Source organism: Malaya genurostris, chromosome 3 (assembly GCF_030247185.1).
Source record: "Malaya genurostris strain Urasoe2022 chromosome 3, Malgen_1.1, whole genome shotgun sequence".
Classification (NCBI taxonomy): Eukaryota; Metazoa; Arthropoda; class Insecta; order Diptera; family Culicidae; genus Malaya; species Malaya genurostris.
Window position 1 is genome coordinate 70,213,304 of NC_080572.1, and position 15,313 is coordinate 70,228,616.

General features: G+C 37.1%; 1 protein-coding gene and 1 long non-coding RNA gene across 2 annotated transcripts in view; one reads left to right on the top strand and one right to left on the bottom strand.

Annotated features, from left to right (window-relative positions):
• Window positions 1–15,313, bottom strand: part of LOC131434782 (Krueppel-like factor 12) — a 398,669-nt gene that overhangs the window by 273,301 nt on the left and 110,055 nt on the right. Inside the window, exon 3 of the mRNA XM_058601926.1 lies at window positions 9,831–9,866. Within this exon, the coding sequence (XP_058457909.1) occupies window positions 9,831–9,866 (36 nt within the window). The remainder of the gene's footprint in view (window positions 1–9,830; window positions 9,867–15,313) is intronic.
• On the top strand, window positions 12,978–13,992 carry LOC131434784 (uncharacterized). The gene is made up of 3 exons (XR_009230389.1): window positions 12,978–13,202; window positions 13,257–13,657; window positions 13,711–13,992. It is a non-coding gene; the product is annotated as an uncharacterized LOC131434784 (long non-coding RNA).

The window sequence follows — 15,313 nt, forward strand, 5'->3', positions numbered from 1 at the left end:
CACGCTTGGTACGGCCCTATGAATTCCTTAGCTATTGGTGATAGGATTTGGCAGAGTACCTTGTAGGCGTGGTTCAGCAATGTGATTGCGCGTTAATTGCAACAATCTAGCTTACCAACCTTTTTGTAGATGAGACATACCACTCCTTCCATTCATTCCTGCGGTAGAATCTCCTCCTCCCAAATCTTAGAAATCATCCAGTGCAGCGCTCTAGCCAGTGCCTCTCCTCCATGTTTGAGCAGTTCACCCGGCAACTGGTCATTGCCCACGGCTTCCTCCGCAGTACGAACGCTACGTAGCTGCTCGATATTGATCGTCCCGGCGTTCCTATGCGACGAGTATTGTGCACCGTCGATAGTTTTGAGCGCATACAAACCGCGACAAGGTAGTGGTCAGAATCAATATTGGCACTGCGGTGATGACGTCGGAGAAGTATCGCCCCGTCGATGAAAACGTGGTCGATTTGATTTTCCGTATGTTGATCAGGTGATCTCCAGGTGGCGTTGTGCATATCTTGGCGGGGGAAGAAGGTGCTTCGAACTACCGAACTTCCTCGGGAGGCTGCAAAGTTTACGCATCGTTGGCCGTTGTCGTTTGTTGCCGCGTGCTGGCTTTCCTCTGCCTGATCACGGGCCTGTACATTGTCTCCCGGTCTACCTGAGCATTCATGTCGCTGATGAGGAGTTTTACATCCCACCGTGGACAGTAGTCGTAGATGATTCGTTCCAGCTGCGCGTAAAATGCTTCCTTTTCGTCATCGGGTCTCGTATCATGTGGGCAGTGCACGTTGATGATGCTGTAATTGAAGAAACGGCCTTTGATCTTCAATACGCACATCACTGATTGGCTGGTTGTGCCACAGCTCTGGTAGAAGATAGCCGCTCGATGTCCACAGCTTCCACACCTTCTGTCTCGTCCAACAAAGTTCCTGCAGTGCTACGATATCGAAGCCGCGGATTGCAGCATTTGGTCGTATCCTGGGAAGCCATGCGATTTGCAGTGCCATGCAGTGCGGTAAAATTTCATTTTCAATCGAATAATATAAGATGAAAATGAAATTTATAGCCGCTGACCGTCAGCATATCCCTGCTAATTCATTTGACTTTTGCTGTCATTTTCAAGTGAATTCATCGTCCGTTGAATAATCGTACCTAGTCATTTGAAGTTTTGCTTGCTCAGTTTCGAGTTTCAAGTAGTGTAGCTCCTTAAATGCCTTCGCTCTTGGTAGTAAGCAAGTTCGAGCGAATAGAATTATAAATGGAGTAAAGTATGAAAAATGAAAACTGAAGGTGGAAACAATTAATTTATGTGTATTCTGTGATTGATATTTCAGCTATCTGGTTTGTCTTTCATCTATTATCTTGAACCAATTCGAATGTTTACACGAACCTCATTTGAAGGCCGCTCTCACACTATTGAAAGAGATATTTTGTTACTTCAAGAGATCAACTGACGGTGGTTAAACTGAGCCTCGATTAAAGAGAAACTAGTGATGAACTGAATGCTGCCCGTTCGGGCCGTCAGCAAACATTGTGTGTGTCAGAGAGTGAAGTTTACTGCGTTAGAGAGATCGTCAATGTGTTCCACATTCAGTTTCAATTGAATTGAATGAAGTGGTGCTGTTTTTAAAAATCGATTTTGCCCGTTGTTGTGTTAATTCTTACGAATTCACGCTTTTATTGCATTGAGTGATGCTTCTAGAAATTTTTTTGGCTATCTTCGTGAGAATCGACATATCGAATTAAAATTAGGGTTATGTGGTGTCTATCGGTATGGGTGCCGCGAAAAATTAAAGGTCCTATCTACTATGTAAAAACACTCCGATGAGATATTGTTATCAAAGTGAAAAAAATATGTGAAGTACATAAAAATATTGGTTTACCTCATTTTTTCAGTTTAGAGTAATTCTACGCCAAATGGAAAAATTCTGGCACGACCCCATTCGATTTGCAGGAAACTTTGCATGAGTGATCGGTATGATAAATGAAGTATTTTTCACTAATTTTAGAAAAGGGCTTGTATGTTTCAAGCAACATTGTTTTTAAACAACTAACACGCCTCCTGCAAGCTCCTCTTGCGTTTGATTCGGATCTTCATCGGGTAATGCCTGCAACTGTTTGTGTTCAATTTTTTTTATTCCCAGTGCAAGGCCTGATTTCAACGCTGAAATATCCATACTTGAAACGTTGAAACCATTCCCTACTTGATCATCAGTTGGAGCATTATCACACTTTTCTTCCAATTGAATCAGAAAACTAAAACTTCCTGCAAATTCTGTTTAGTTAACACAAAATTGCTCATAATAAACAGAAGGCAAAATTAGGTTTATGAAAAGCTCATATGTACTGAATATTAATGACAGATGTCTAACCTCTTGAAACTATCGACATCAGCTGTTACTGATCAAAATTCATAACAGCCTGAGCCATTTTTTGAAAAAGGACCAAACTAATTTGTACTTCCAATACTACCTAATCGTGTTCGTTTATGTTTGCAATACTTTCAAATGCAACTACCATTGCAGGGAATCAGAGCGCATCCACTAAATTGTACTTAAATATGTTAAACTTGCTTGTTTATTTTTCATCTGCAATCAAATTTCCTCAATAGTTTCAACGACTCGGATAAAGCAGGTCTTAGTGTATTCATAACTTGTACAATCAATTGGTTGATTGTATCTTTATACGTTATAATCATCGTTCAGCAATTTATACGTACTCCGAAGAATTGCTATATAAATTTCACGCGCAATAAACATCTCCGATAATACCATTATCTCGAGCCAACATCAAATTGAGCTATAAACTATAAAATAGTGCGTTTGTCTTTGGATTGCATCGTTGTTTTTTCCTGCTTTTTGATATTCGTATAATAAGTGCCGACCAAGGTGCACCTTTCATTAAGTTGTGCTTAGCTGGAAATCTGATATTCTTTACGGGAACAGCACAAGTAACACGTTAGATGGTTTCAAGATGGGAAGATGTGCTTTTCGTTTTTAATCGTTTGCGGAGACATAATTCGTCCCGTTCAGGAGCAGCGTTACATAGTAATTCATCAATCGACAGGTTCAGCTGGAGTCCAGTCAAACATTGAGAAAAAAATATATAGCAAGTATGGCTGAATTTATCTACGTATACTTAGATTGCAATGAACAATAGCTAGTAATTGAATATTATCTGGATCCGACTTTCCCATAAGCGACGTAATGAAAAAAGGCACCTCAACGCTTAAATGAAAGCAATTCTAAATTTTAGGCTTTGGAATTGAAGGTGAACAAACTCATTTCGGTTTTTCTGGAATGAAGCTCACTTTGATGTCTCAAAAATGATTCAATATTTCACTGGGATCCGAATACCGGATCCGCTATTACGAGGTAATAAGTGATTTCCTTAACAAGCCGATGATAAAGGCATCATTACACAACTAGTTTGAACTAAGAACATGAGTTCCCTTGAAGTATGTTTGGTTAACCACCTTGCGTGAAGTCGAACGCACGAGAAAAAGTCTACGTTTTAGCGAGCTTCTTCCATCTTGATTTTAATTGTTTAGAGCTATTCTACATAAATTCTCCGACAAGAAGGTAAAAATTTACTGATGTGAACATTTGACGTTGCTTTATAAGATACTCTAGAACAATTATGGAATTTGGGTGCTTCTAAAGGATGATCTCACAAAACACCGATGTTACCTGGCGAACACATCGTAACATCGGCGCTCAAAATCTCCAGATCCTTATTGAAAAGGTGTGGGAGATTATGAAATCCCAATTTGTGGGAAAACTAGTGCTATTTGAAGCAGTTGCCACGCTTAACTCGAGGCGTCTACCCATCGACGTCGAAAAAACTGTTGAACTGTGTCGTAGTCCTCCATCGTTACGGTTATGATGTGCATTTCATCTCCGGGTTTGCGGTTCAATGTTCAAGTCTTAAAAGCCAGTTGTAGCATGTTCGAGGCCCGACTTGGAAGGATTCTTAGAGACTGAAGTACTAGTCACCTAATGATTCTGTACGCTAAGAATTGGTTACGAAGTATGTAATACTTGGATTTTACTTTGCATTTTCATATCGGGTAACAAGTATGGTCCAACAGTCCAACGATTTCGGTTGGTAGATGACTTTCGGTTCATTAGCGCTCACGACCCAAAGTTCTGTATTACTACGTTATGCATAGCTGCTCTTCTTCGAATTCCACCAACTCGTCCAGGCCCGTGCGTAGGAATACTTTCAATTAGAGGGGTTCAATTGGGAGGTTCAAAAGGGATGGTTTTTCAAAGGGGGTGGGAATTCAAGAGAGGAAGGGGGTTTTTAGAAGGTGTGCAAGTCGCTAAAATTTGGAAGAAAAGTGCGTTTTCCACAATACTGACACTGTAAAAAGAAGTATGAATTGTCAGGTTATTTGCACTTTTATATAATAAGTTCTGTGTTGTTCATGGAACTTAATGTGGAAAAATCTTCCATGGGGGGAGGGCGTTCAAGCACAAATATGCACTTACTTTTCTCAGAGATGGCTGAATCGATTTTCACAAACTCGGATTAAAATGAAAGGTCTTATGGTCCCATAGTCTGCTATTGAATTTCATTTGTATCCGACTTTTGGTGCCGCAGTTACATGGTAAAATGTGAATATTTATGAAAAAATGTGCACACAAATTTTCACAAATTAAGATTCAAATGAAAGAGCTCATAGTTTTCTTTTGGTTTCTGAACTAAAGCGTGATAAGTGGAAAATTACCAATTTCATTTATATTTTTTCACGAACGATGGTACAATTCCCATAAAACTGTCTGATAAATTCTTCTAGTTTGCAGAACTGTTTGGTTTGTGGGCAAAAAAATTAATTCGGCACTACTGGTTCCCCTTTTTTTGTTCCGGAAGTACCGAAAATGGCGAAGAAAAACTGTGAATTCTATCACTTCGATTTCTCTGTGATGCTTGAACCGATTTTCACAAATCTTGATTTTAATTAAGGCCATCGTCCAAGTACCATGCGCGCGGGTGGTTTTTAGAAATTTTCGATGGAAATTTTGAAAAATTTGCCAAAACCAAAAACATACAGACCTTTGAAATACTTTTATCTATCTACACGGTGAAAATGGCTGGAAAATTCGGAGGATTTTCCGAGTCTTATCAAAAATGGCTCTGAAAAATTAGTGTTTTAGTGATCTTTAACAATTATCTGGAAAAATAATGTGATGACATAAATTTTTTTTTCAAATAAACCTTATGATGGATACAAAGATTACATTCGGACACATTTTTGGAAAACCTTTTCACGCTTTTCATAGGAAATCCACGAATTTTAAAAATTTCCACGAAATCGGTTATATGAAATTCGTTGATTTTCCAAGAAAAGCGTGAAAAGGTTTTCCAAAAATGTTTCCGAATGTGATCCTTGTTGCCAGCACAAGGTTTTTTTGAAAAAAAAAAATTTCATTCCATCGAATTATTTTTTCAAATAATTGTGAAAAATTACAAAAAAAGCTATTTTTTCAGTGCTATTTTTGATAAGACTCGGAAAATCCTCCGAATTTTCCAGCCATTTTCACCCTGTAGATAGATAAAAGTATTTCAAAGGTCTGTATGCTTTTGGTTTTGGCCAATTTTTCAAAATTTCCATCGAAAACTTCTTAAAACCACCCGCGCGCATGGTACTTGGACGATGGCCTTAAAGCTCATATTATCTTTACAGCTACTGTGAAACTTCATCCGTATCCGACCTTCGGTTACACAGCTAAAAGGCGATTAGTGTCAGAGTTTTCAAATCGCCATGTAGAATGACAATATGTACAACACTGATACGAAGGAAGAAGATAACACAAAACGAACGATGCGTGCTTTGCTCTATTTCGTACACGCTATAAAGAAAACGAAAGGGTTACGGATGTCTGCTACTAGTGTGTGATATTGGTAAAAGACGGTGCTGCGGTCGATAAAATTTTTAGCTTTTTTATGATAAGTGCAACCGAATGAATAGAACAATGTATAGCGTAGGTAAAATAAATGAATGACCTATTTTAATCCACCTAGTGGTGTAATGATGCCTTTCTCATATCAATCATACCGACGACACGACCAGGCACTCCGAAGAAAAATCGAAATAAAAAGTGTCTGTGAGTGATTTTCCGTCAGTTGCCACAAATATAGCGGCCCCTTGATAATGATAAAATTATTCTTTTTAGGCAACGCTGTTCTGGTTGCTATGCTTTCTTTGTCAAAGAACCGCATATATAGAAATAAACAAACAAACTGGAAAACTATCCCGTTCCATTGTCAGTAGCCACGAAAATGCAAGAAAAAAAGGATTAATTTCGGAATAAAGCGATCTATTCTCTTGTGTGCAGCCACATATTTCCACATCTGTTGCAATAATATGGACACAAGACGAAACTGAATTTATTATAATGTGTATTTGCTAATAATCAAGAAAAATTACTGTTTCTAAAACTAAAAAAAAACGTGGAGCAGGATGTTTATTTCGTTTATTATGCATTCAATTGAGACCAAAACATTATTTCGTAACACTAGAAGAACCCTTACAGAAGTTTAAATCAATGGGAAATGAACGATAATGAAATTGCTGCGTTCTGTGATGTCGTTTTGAAACACCAGTATTAAATTTAAGCTATTTTCAAATATCCTTTAAACATTGAGTCAGTAACAATAAAATGCATTTATTTATGTTATTTCTCTGCTAAATCATGCTAGAAAGCTTGATTGTTTTCCATGAAGATCTTTATTGGAGATGCGTTTCAAGTCTTCTCAAGAGAATTTCCAAGAATTATCCAGATGTCATACTAAAACTGTTCTAGGGTTAGCAAAAGTCATAAAACAAAAGTTTGTCTCAATGGCGCGAAAAAATAGTAATGCTGATGATACGATCTTAGCAGAAATTCTTAGTCGCATAATTTAAAGATTTTATGAAAACTATGCAAAAGTTTCAATTCATTATTGAATTTTTCTAATGGTATGAGATGATGATGTAGTTGATTGGTAACTGCTTTGGTATCAAATTTCCGGTGCATACAATTACTGGTGGTGCAAATAAAATAATATAACTTATCCGTATCGCAAAAACATAGCGTTTCACTTAACTTTTAAGGGCCGATTCTTGTTTTTAGGCAAAGTAGTAAAATGCGCGACTGGTATATATCGATTCGGAGTTAGTTTTGTTTATCTACATAAACATGTTTTTGAATAACAGTATCCAAGGTATCTGTTATTCGAAATCAATAATTTATCAAATCGAGTTTCCAGTTTTAACAAATTTTCAAGTAATTTCGTTCTGACATTTCGAGTTACTGAGGGGTAGTCAGATTTGCGATACAGTTTTAATAGACGAGTGCCAGGTCGTGTCGTCGATCATACTATCATATATAATACTGTGGTATTCTTCAAAACAATTTTCTTCGATTCTTAAAAGAATAACCGAAATTGATTTGTTTGACCGTCTACTGATAAAAACTATCAATTGGGAAAGATTTGAGATCCATTTAGAAAACTTTTTTCGGTTTTTCCCCATTTTCAGTGAGAAAAGAACACATATTTTCTTTTTTTTACACATTTTACCCCATAACTCCGGAACCGAAAGTCGGAACCAAATAATATTCAGGAATTTTGTATGGGACCATAAGATCTTTCATTTGAATCTAAGTTTGTGAAAGTCGGTTCATCCATCTCCGAGAAAAGTTAGTGCATACGCACACACAGACATTTTGCGTACTCGACGATTTGAATCGAATGGTTTACGACACTCGGCCCTCCGGGCCTCGGTTCAAAAGTCGGTTTTCACAGTGATTGCATAACCTTTCTGTATGAGAAAGAGTAAAAATGCAATTTACTCAGCCGGTAGTGCATACACATGCATTATTAGATTAAGTACGATCAAACCTTCCTATAAATATATAGTGAACAGTTGTTTTTGAGAATTCCATAGTAATATTTATAATGTTATGAGTAATATGAGAAAGGCATCATTACACCACTAGGTGGATTAAAATTGATGTTTTCCATTTAGGATTCCCCAAATAAATCGGTTTTTGTCATCAGTAACGATCAGTCTTTGAAGAAATAATTCCACAAGTTTTTTTTTTGGTTCTCCATCTGTCTTTCATTCAATTCATGTGGCACCCATTTTCCACACGTTTGAATTGTTTCCTTAGCTTTCAAGTGGTCAGAAATTATTTGCTCTGCTACATTAAACATTGTTGTCATTTACTTTTGAGTAAAAGTATCAGTCGCCAATGAACCGGAAGTCATCTACCAAACGAAATCGTTGGATTATTGGACCAACATTGATACTCAATATGTCAGCTCAGCAAACGAGAGGATATAGGAGAGGCTGGAGTCGGTGGTAACTAGATATACTGTATAGTAGAGCGGGTGATCAGTAGAATCGATAATGGATTATCGGAGTACCTGTAAACCGGAAGCATCGCAAAGCCTACCTCGGCACCTGACCGACCAGTACACCGAAACATCTAATTTCGTTGGGATGCATGTGAAGTTAGTGTCCGCCGGAATAACAGAGGCGACCTCGGAACCAGTCTAGATGGCTTCGGGGATTAAACACGATGAAGATTCGATCTTGAAATATCAACGAGTTAGTGAAATAGAAATTTTATTCCAACCGGAATTATTGCATTGTTCGCCTAGTACATGGATATAGGCTTTCACCGGAAGTAGTCGCATCATATGGTCCCAGAAGAGTGTTTTCAGAGGACAGATATAACACAGAGTTTTTCCCAATCAGCATCAAGATACTGCAGGCCAACTAATTGAAGATTTTCCATCTTACTTGAAAAACACAATTTGCGATCTCGTCAAACGTAATCCAAAGTCCAATTTTCGTCGAGATTGCCCAACGAATTTGTCATGATACTGATCAACTGTTTCTGTTTGAACTTGTTTCTACAACTTCTAATGTAACCTAGAGTCTCGTTAAGCTTTTTACTATGGTATATGTCATATCAGATAGCAGTAAAAATTTAAACTTAGATCAGCTAGTTGAAATGAATCGTCTTCAATCAAGGTTACTGTAATGTTTTCGTTGGGTTAGGTAAATGATACAAAATGTTAAAGCCGTTGAAACTCATGCTATTATGAGCTCATCTTACCAATTTGTAGTCATAATCGCACAGTTCCGTTAATAGAATTGTTCACTCATATGTAAGCTGTCCTGCAGGTATACACTTTCTCGATTCCATGATTAATGGCATTTGATTAGCGACGAATTTGGAATGAATTCAATGCGTTTCTCTCTTCACAACCCCGGCGGCAACTTGGGTGCTACTTGCCGGCAATGTAAATAGCTGCCGTAGTAGCCGTCCCATATAAGGAATGCTTAAAATTGCAAATCAAACCCGGTGTGGCCTCCGTAAGGACCACGTAGCGGGTTCAAATGTAGCGAACCATGCCTCCATGGTTCCAACCCAGGCTCGCTGGGCGCGTCAGGTGGGAGCCGCTCCGGCACAGTGGCGGCGATTGGCTCCATTGTGAATCTATTCTCGCCATCAAGCGGAGCATGGTTTGTATGCTTCGATGAAGCATGGGAGCGTGCCGAAATCTTTCAATAAAAACATTACTAACAACAGACCCAACAAAGACGTTTGATCAACAGGTGGAATTAAAACGATAAGCGGTTTGTTTTTGTCCGACTTCGGCGTGGCGTTAACCCACAAGTCTTCCCCATTTCACACTTCTGTAGGATCTGTCTGCCGTCGTAGTTCGTAGAGGCCACGCATAGTATTGGTATAACGCATGAAATCACTTCTCATGGTTAACTGGCTGGTCTTAACACGAAAAGAATGTATTGATAGTTTTTTTTCTGCTTACCTCCTTCGCAGACAGAGGGTCATTGCCGAGTCCATTCTGAAACGAATAGATACAAAGTAGTTTGTTAGTGATACTGATTTGATGTAGAAATCCTGCTACGCTATCAGGTTTATGAATGTAAAGCTTTCCTCAACTCTTTGATGGTTTTTTGATGAAGTATACTAATAATTAGAATTTGACACTGGTTGTTAAACGCATTAGAAAAACATTTATTTGAAACATGTCAATGGAGATATCAAATGTCTACTTCATTCTTCAAATTGATTGGTGAAACATTAATATATTTGCAATTTTACGATGAAGGTTCAGGAAGAAGCGACATTTCGATGTAAAGCAATAGTTACGAATGAGATATTCATCCGATTTCTACAATCTTATAGGCTCTTTTGAAAGCTACTATTGGGTTGTGAATGAAATTCTAAGATCAAGTGACCGGGTCCGGAGATATAAAGGCATAAGCATCATAACCGATGCGTATCATAACCATCATGCGTTTTTTATATCCGCACTGTATTTCAAAAAGTAACCAATGATCAAGTTCAAATGCTGATACTCTTGATTTCAAGAATGTTTTCGTATGGGTGTCGTTTGGAAATACGCCATGCGAAACAGAGTTGCCACATATACAGACCCAAGCAACCAAAAGTTCCGCAGTATCTTCAATAATCCACTTCCAAGTTCACAAAAAGCTCAACTTAAGTTCCGCGTGAACTTTCTCGCTGCTTAATAGTGCAAGTGAAACTTTTGGCAACTTCAAGTGTTTAATAGTTTCATTGGCAGCTTGAAAGAACGGAATAAGTTCCACAAGAAACTTTCAGCAACTTGAAAGTACGATAGAAGTTCCTAATCGTACCCTTTTCAACTTGGGAGTTCTCGACGAAACATTTTGAGATTTAAAGACGAATATAATATTTTTTATCGGAATAAAGTTTTCCAAAAGATTTTTTTGAATTCAAACGTAATGCAATGTGTGTCGCCATTGACAATAAATTAAATTTAAAAAACCTGTTTTAATCCACCTAGTGGTGTAATGATGCCTTTCTCATATTATTAATATATTCAGAAATATCACCAGAAGATTTTGTGAAGAAATTTTTTTTTCAGTCTTGAATAAAATAAGAAACTTTCTTTGGGTATAAACTAACATAACATTGTAAACAGTTGTGTCAAGTTGATAAGAGTTTTTCTTTATTTTGCATCGTCGCACTAAATGATTAAACACACTTTACCCTATAGTTCTGGAACCGGAAATCGAACCCGGATGAAATTAAACAGCAACCTATAAGACTGTAAGATCTTTTATTTGAGCCTATTTGTGGAAATCGATCAAATCATCTCTGTGAACATTGAATTAGTCTCGTTTTAAACTTTTTGACTACTACTTCTGGTAATTCTGGAACCAGGAACTTTGAACCAGTATAACCAAAGTCGGTTCGTTTAGTAAGTAACTAATATAGCCTACAAATTGAATCAGTTTTAAGTCAAATCTAGAAGAAATTTACACTTCGTCGCTCTAAATGACGGTGTGAAATTCAATAGCAACCTACAGGATTACGAGATTTTTTTTATGAATGACATTATTTGACACATACTCACACATAGCCACATACATTGCTCAGCTCGATGAACTGTGTCAAATAATATAGAACACTTAGTACTCTGGGTTAATTTTCATAAGTCAATTTTTCAAGTAATTGCATAAACTTTCTATATAAGAAAGGCAATAGGTGTACTTTCATAGAAAAGCATCGTTATCTTGATTTTTTAATAACACTAACAAGTAGATACAAATTGAATATAAGGATTAGAATTTTATATATTTTTCACCTGAAAATTATAAATTTTAATGTGGCAACCCTGCACGCTATACGAAATTGAACAAAGCACGCTGTGAATGAAGCAAAGCCGCACGTACCGTCGCGTACCAGTTTTGCTTCGTCATTATTTTTTATTATAGAGGTTTTAACATTGTTGTCATTCACCTCTTCGGACCAGAAAAGTTTACTGACCCTATGTGCGGGTTTGGGAATCGAACCCAGGTGGGCAGCGTGAAAGGCATCGACTTACCCATCACGCTATACCCGTTCTACTGCATCATCATTTTGAATTTGAATGTTTTGACACTCATCGTCCTATAATTTCGGAACCGGAACTCGGATCAGGATGAAATTGCACAGTATATTTAAAGACAATGAGAGCTTTAATTTGAATCATAAATCGTGAAAAACGGCTTAACCGTTGCTGAGAAATCGACGGGAGTTCCGTTTTTGGAAATTTTCTTCACTATTACCGGTGCTTTCGGAAGCGGAAACCGGGGACTAGTAGTCCCAAAGTAGTTTTATATAATCAATAACTGATAAGATCCGTCAACTTGATCAATTTAGCAGCATGTTTTATAAAAATGTGCACCTCGTTTCGCCATCGCTTGTGAAAAAATACTCATGAAATTGAAAATTTTCACCAATCGCACTGTAATACCGGAACCAGAAGTCGGATCTGGATCAACTTTTCGGGGACTTTTTAAAGGATTTCAAGACCTTTAATTTGCTTCTTAGATTGTGAAAATTGGTCAAGAAATTTCCGAGAAAATTGATTGCATATTTTTTCATAAATTTTCACATATTTCCTTGTAACTCCGGAACCGGACGTGGGATCCAAATAAAACTCAGGAAAATTGTATAAGGCTATAATACCTTTTATTTAAATTTAAGTGTGTGAAAATCGGTTCAGCCATCTTTGAGAAACGTGTGTGTTTTTTCATTTTTTTGGTGCATATCAACCTGTAATTTCGGAGCCGGAAGTCGGATCCATATGAAACTCAGGAACTTTGTATAGGACCTCAAGGCCTTTCATTTGAATTAAATTTTGTGAAAATCGGTTCAGCCATCTCTGAGAAAATTGAGTGACATTATTTATCACACACACACACACACATACACACACACACACACACACACACAGACATTTTGTGATCTCGACGAACTGAGTCGAATGGTATATGACACTCGGCCCTCCGGGCCTCGGTTCAAAAGTCGGTTTTCACAGTGATTGCATAACCTTTCTATATGAGAAAGGCAAAAAATATATGCAAAATATTATCAAACGGGACTTGAACTCAGAAACTTTATGTCACAATTCCAGCGCTCAACCAACACGCTATTTGAACATCTCTGTGATGACAGTGTAATATTAACTCATATTGAATAGCCACCACTTGTCAAACAAAAAGATTGATTGTTGTTGCTTTGTGCGCTTTTATTGTTGCCTATAAAATGGATTATTGCAAAGTGATTAAAAAAAGTGGATTATTTTATTATCGCCGCAAAAAGTTACTAGCTAAGTGGACGCAAGAGAACAAGTTTTTGTTTGCAGGTATAATGAATAAGATAATATTTTTTCTGTCAATTAATATTCAGTATTCCATAGAATCTCTTCCAAACAATCAAATGTCGAGAATTACGGAGGAAATGATTAACGATTCTACTCCAAATGTGAGAGACGTAACAGAACAATTCATTACTGAAACTTCACAACACGTATCTGAGTATTTCAACACTGTGAACCATAGTGGAGATTTTTCTTTTGATAACACCAACACTGAAGACGACTTTGAAAACTCGCTACAATATTATGATGAAATTGATGACATGAGCCCTGAAAACCAATCAGTCCCATGAGTCAATAAATTTAATAATGGATATTATAAAAAGAAAAACGGATGGAAAACAATTGCCTCGTTCTGCGAGAACTCTACTTAAAACATCTCGAAAAGCAACAACGGACATAATTAACGTTGGAGGTGGCCACTGTATAATCGACTATTTCCGGTAATTCTGGGCATATATGTGATGAAAATAATATATTCATTGTATTATTGCAGTTATGTTGTATTGAGCACGCCATCAGTATTAATATCGATGGTATCCCCATTTACAAAAACAGTAAATCCCAATTTTGGCCAAATATATTTAACATCTCCGAGTTTCCAGAAACAAGACCAATGACAATGACGCTCTGTTCTTTGGAAACTCAAAACCTGAGAGCCTAGAAGAATTTTTAAGACCGTTGGTGAACGAACTTCAAGATGTGTTGATGCATGGGATTTCGGTTAATAATCACCATATAACAGTTAGATTGAGATGCTTCATACGTGATACATCTGCTCGAGCATTTTTTGAAGGTATGAAGAATATTTGGCTCCTTTGACTACTTCAGTACTAACTTAAATTTCAGGTGTTTTCGGATTTAACTCGAAAAATGGATGCTTAAAATGTGTATGTGAAGAAGAATACTCTTACGAATCAAGAACGGTTATATTTACATCATTAAATTGCAGTGAACGTACCGACCGAGAATTCCGAATGCATTTATATGATCGTCATCACAAGACTGTCACACCTCTGATTGACGTACCGAATATGGATGTGATCCAAGATGTTATAGTTGGAGATAGATGTCACCTTATTGATTTAGGGGTTACGAAGCGATTGCTCAACGGTTAGAGGGATGGTAGTCTCGGATTCGAAACGAAACTTCAGAAGATTATCAATTTTATTGTGATGAAATTAAATGTAAAGTTGTTGCAGTAGTATGTGGAAGTGATTATGTGTTCATTTCTCTTCTTCACACATTTGAATAGAAGTTTATGTAATAAACAGCATTAAAATGTAATGTATTACTCTTATAATTTGTACTTGAAGAATAAAAAAAATATCTCAAGTTAAATATTCGGTTTCCATGCTTCCTTCTGATTCAGTGTTTCCGTGAGACAAAATAGTATTGTTTATAGAACTACTATCAGATTCAGTGTTATCTCTAGAACATGCCTCACTTTCTAATAAGACGTCATTAGATTCTGAAATAGTATTTAAATATGTGTTATATGTGAGTGTTGAATTATCATCTGGAGTAGCGTTCTCGATAGCGGATTCAATATCATTACCATTTGTATATTCAACAACTTGGATGGAGAGTCCTAAGGAGCTAAGTGATTCCAACTGATTATGGATACTGGGATTGATATCTGCTATCTGTGCATGGTCTATGAATTCAACGGGAAATTTAGATGCACAATCATCGTGAAAGCATTCATTTTTCTTCTTAGGTACAATGTGACGCGAATGCAAAGTTATTCTATATTTCAGATGGTGTAGAGGTTCAAGTTATAGCTCGCGTGCAACTGTTCCTGGGTTCAATTCTACATATAAAATTCTCATTGACACATCAACACGGTAAATAAATTATACTACATTACTAAACATAATATGCTCGATTACCGCTACAGAATACAACATAATAAGGTTTAAATTCAACTGTAATATAATAGGGCATCTTCAAAATACAAACAGAAATTCTGTTTTATTTTATTATTGCTTAGACGCTGAATAGAGCGCTAACCAGATTGATATTTGAACTTCTTGAGAGCTTCGCATAACATATATGAAGTTGTTTTGCAGGCTACTCGCAGTTCCAAAGTAAACCTC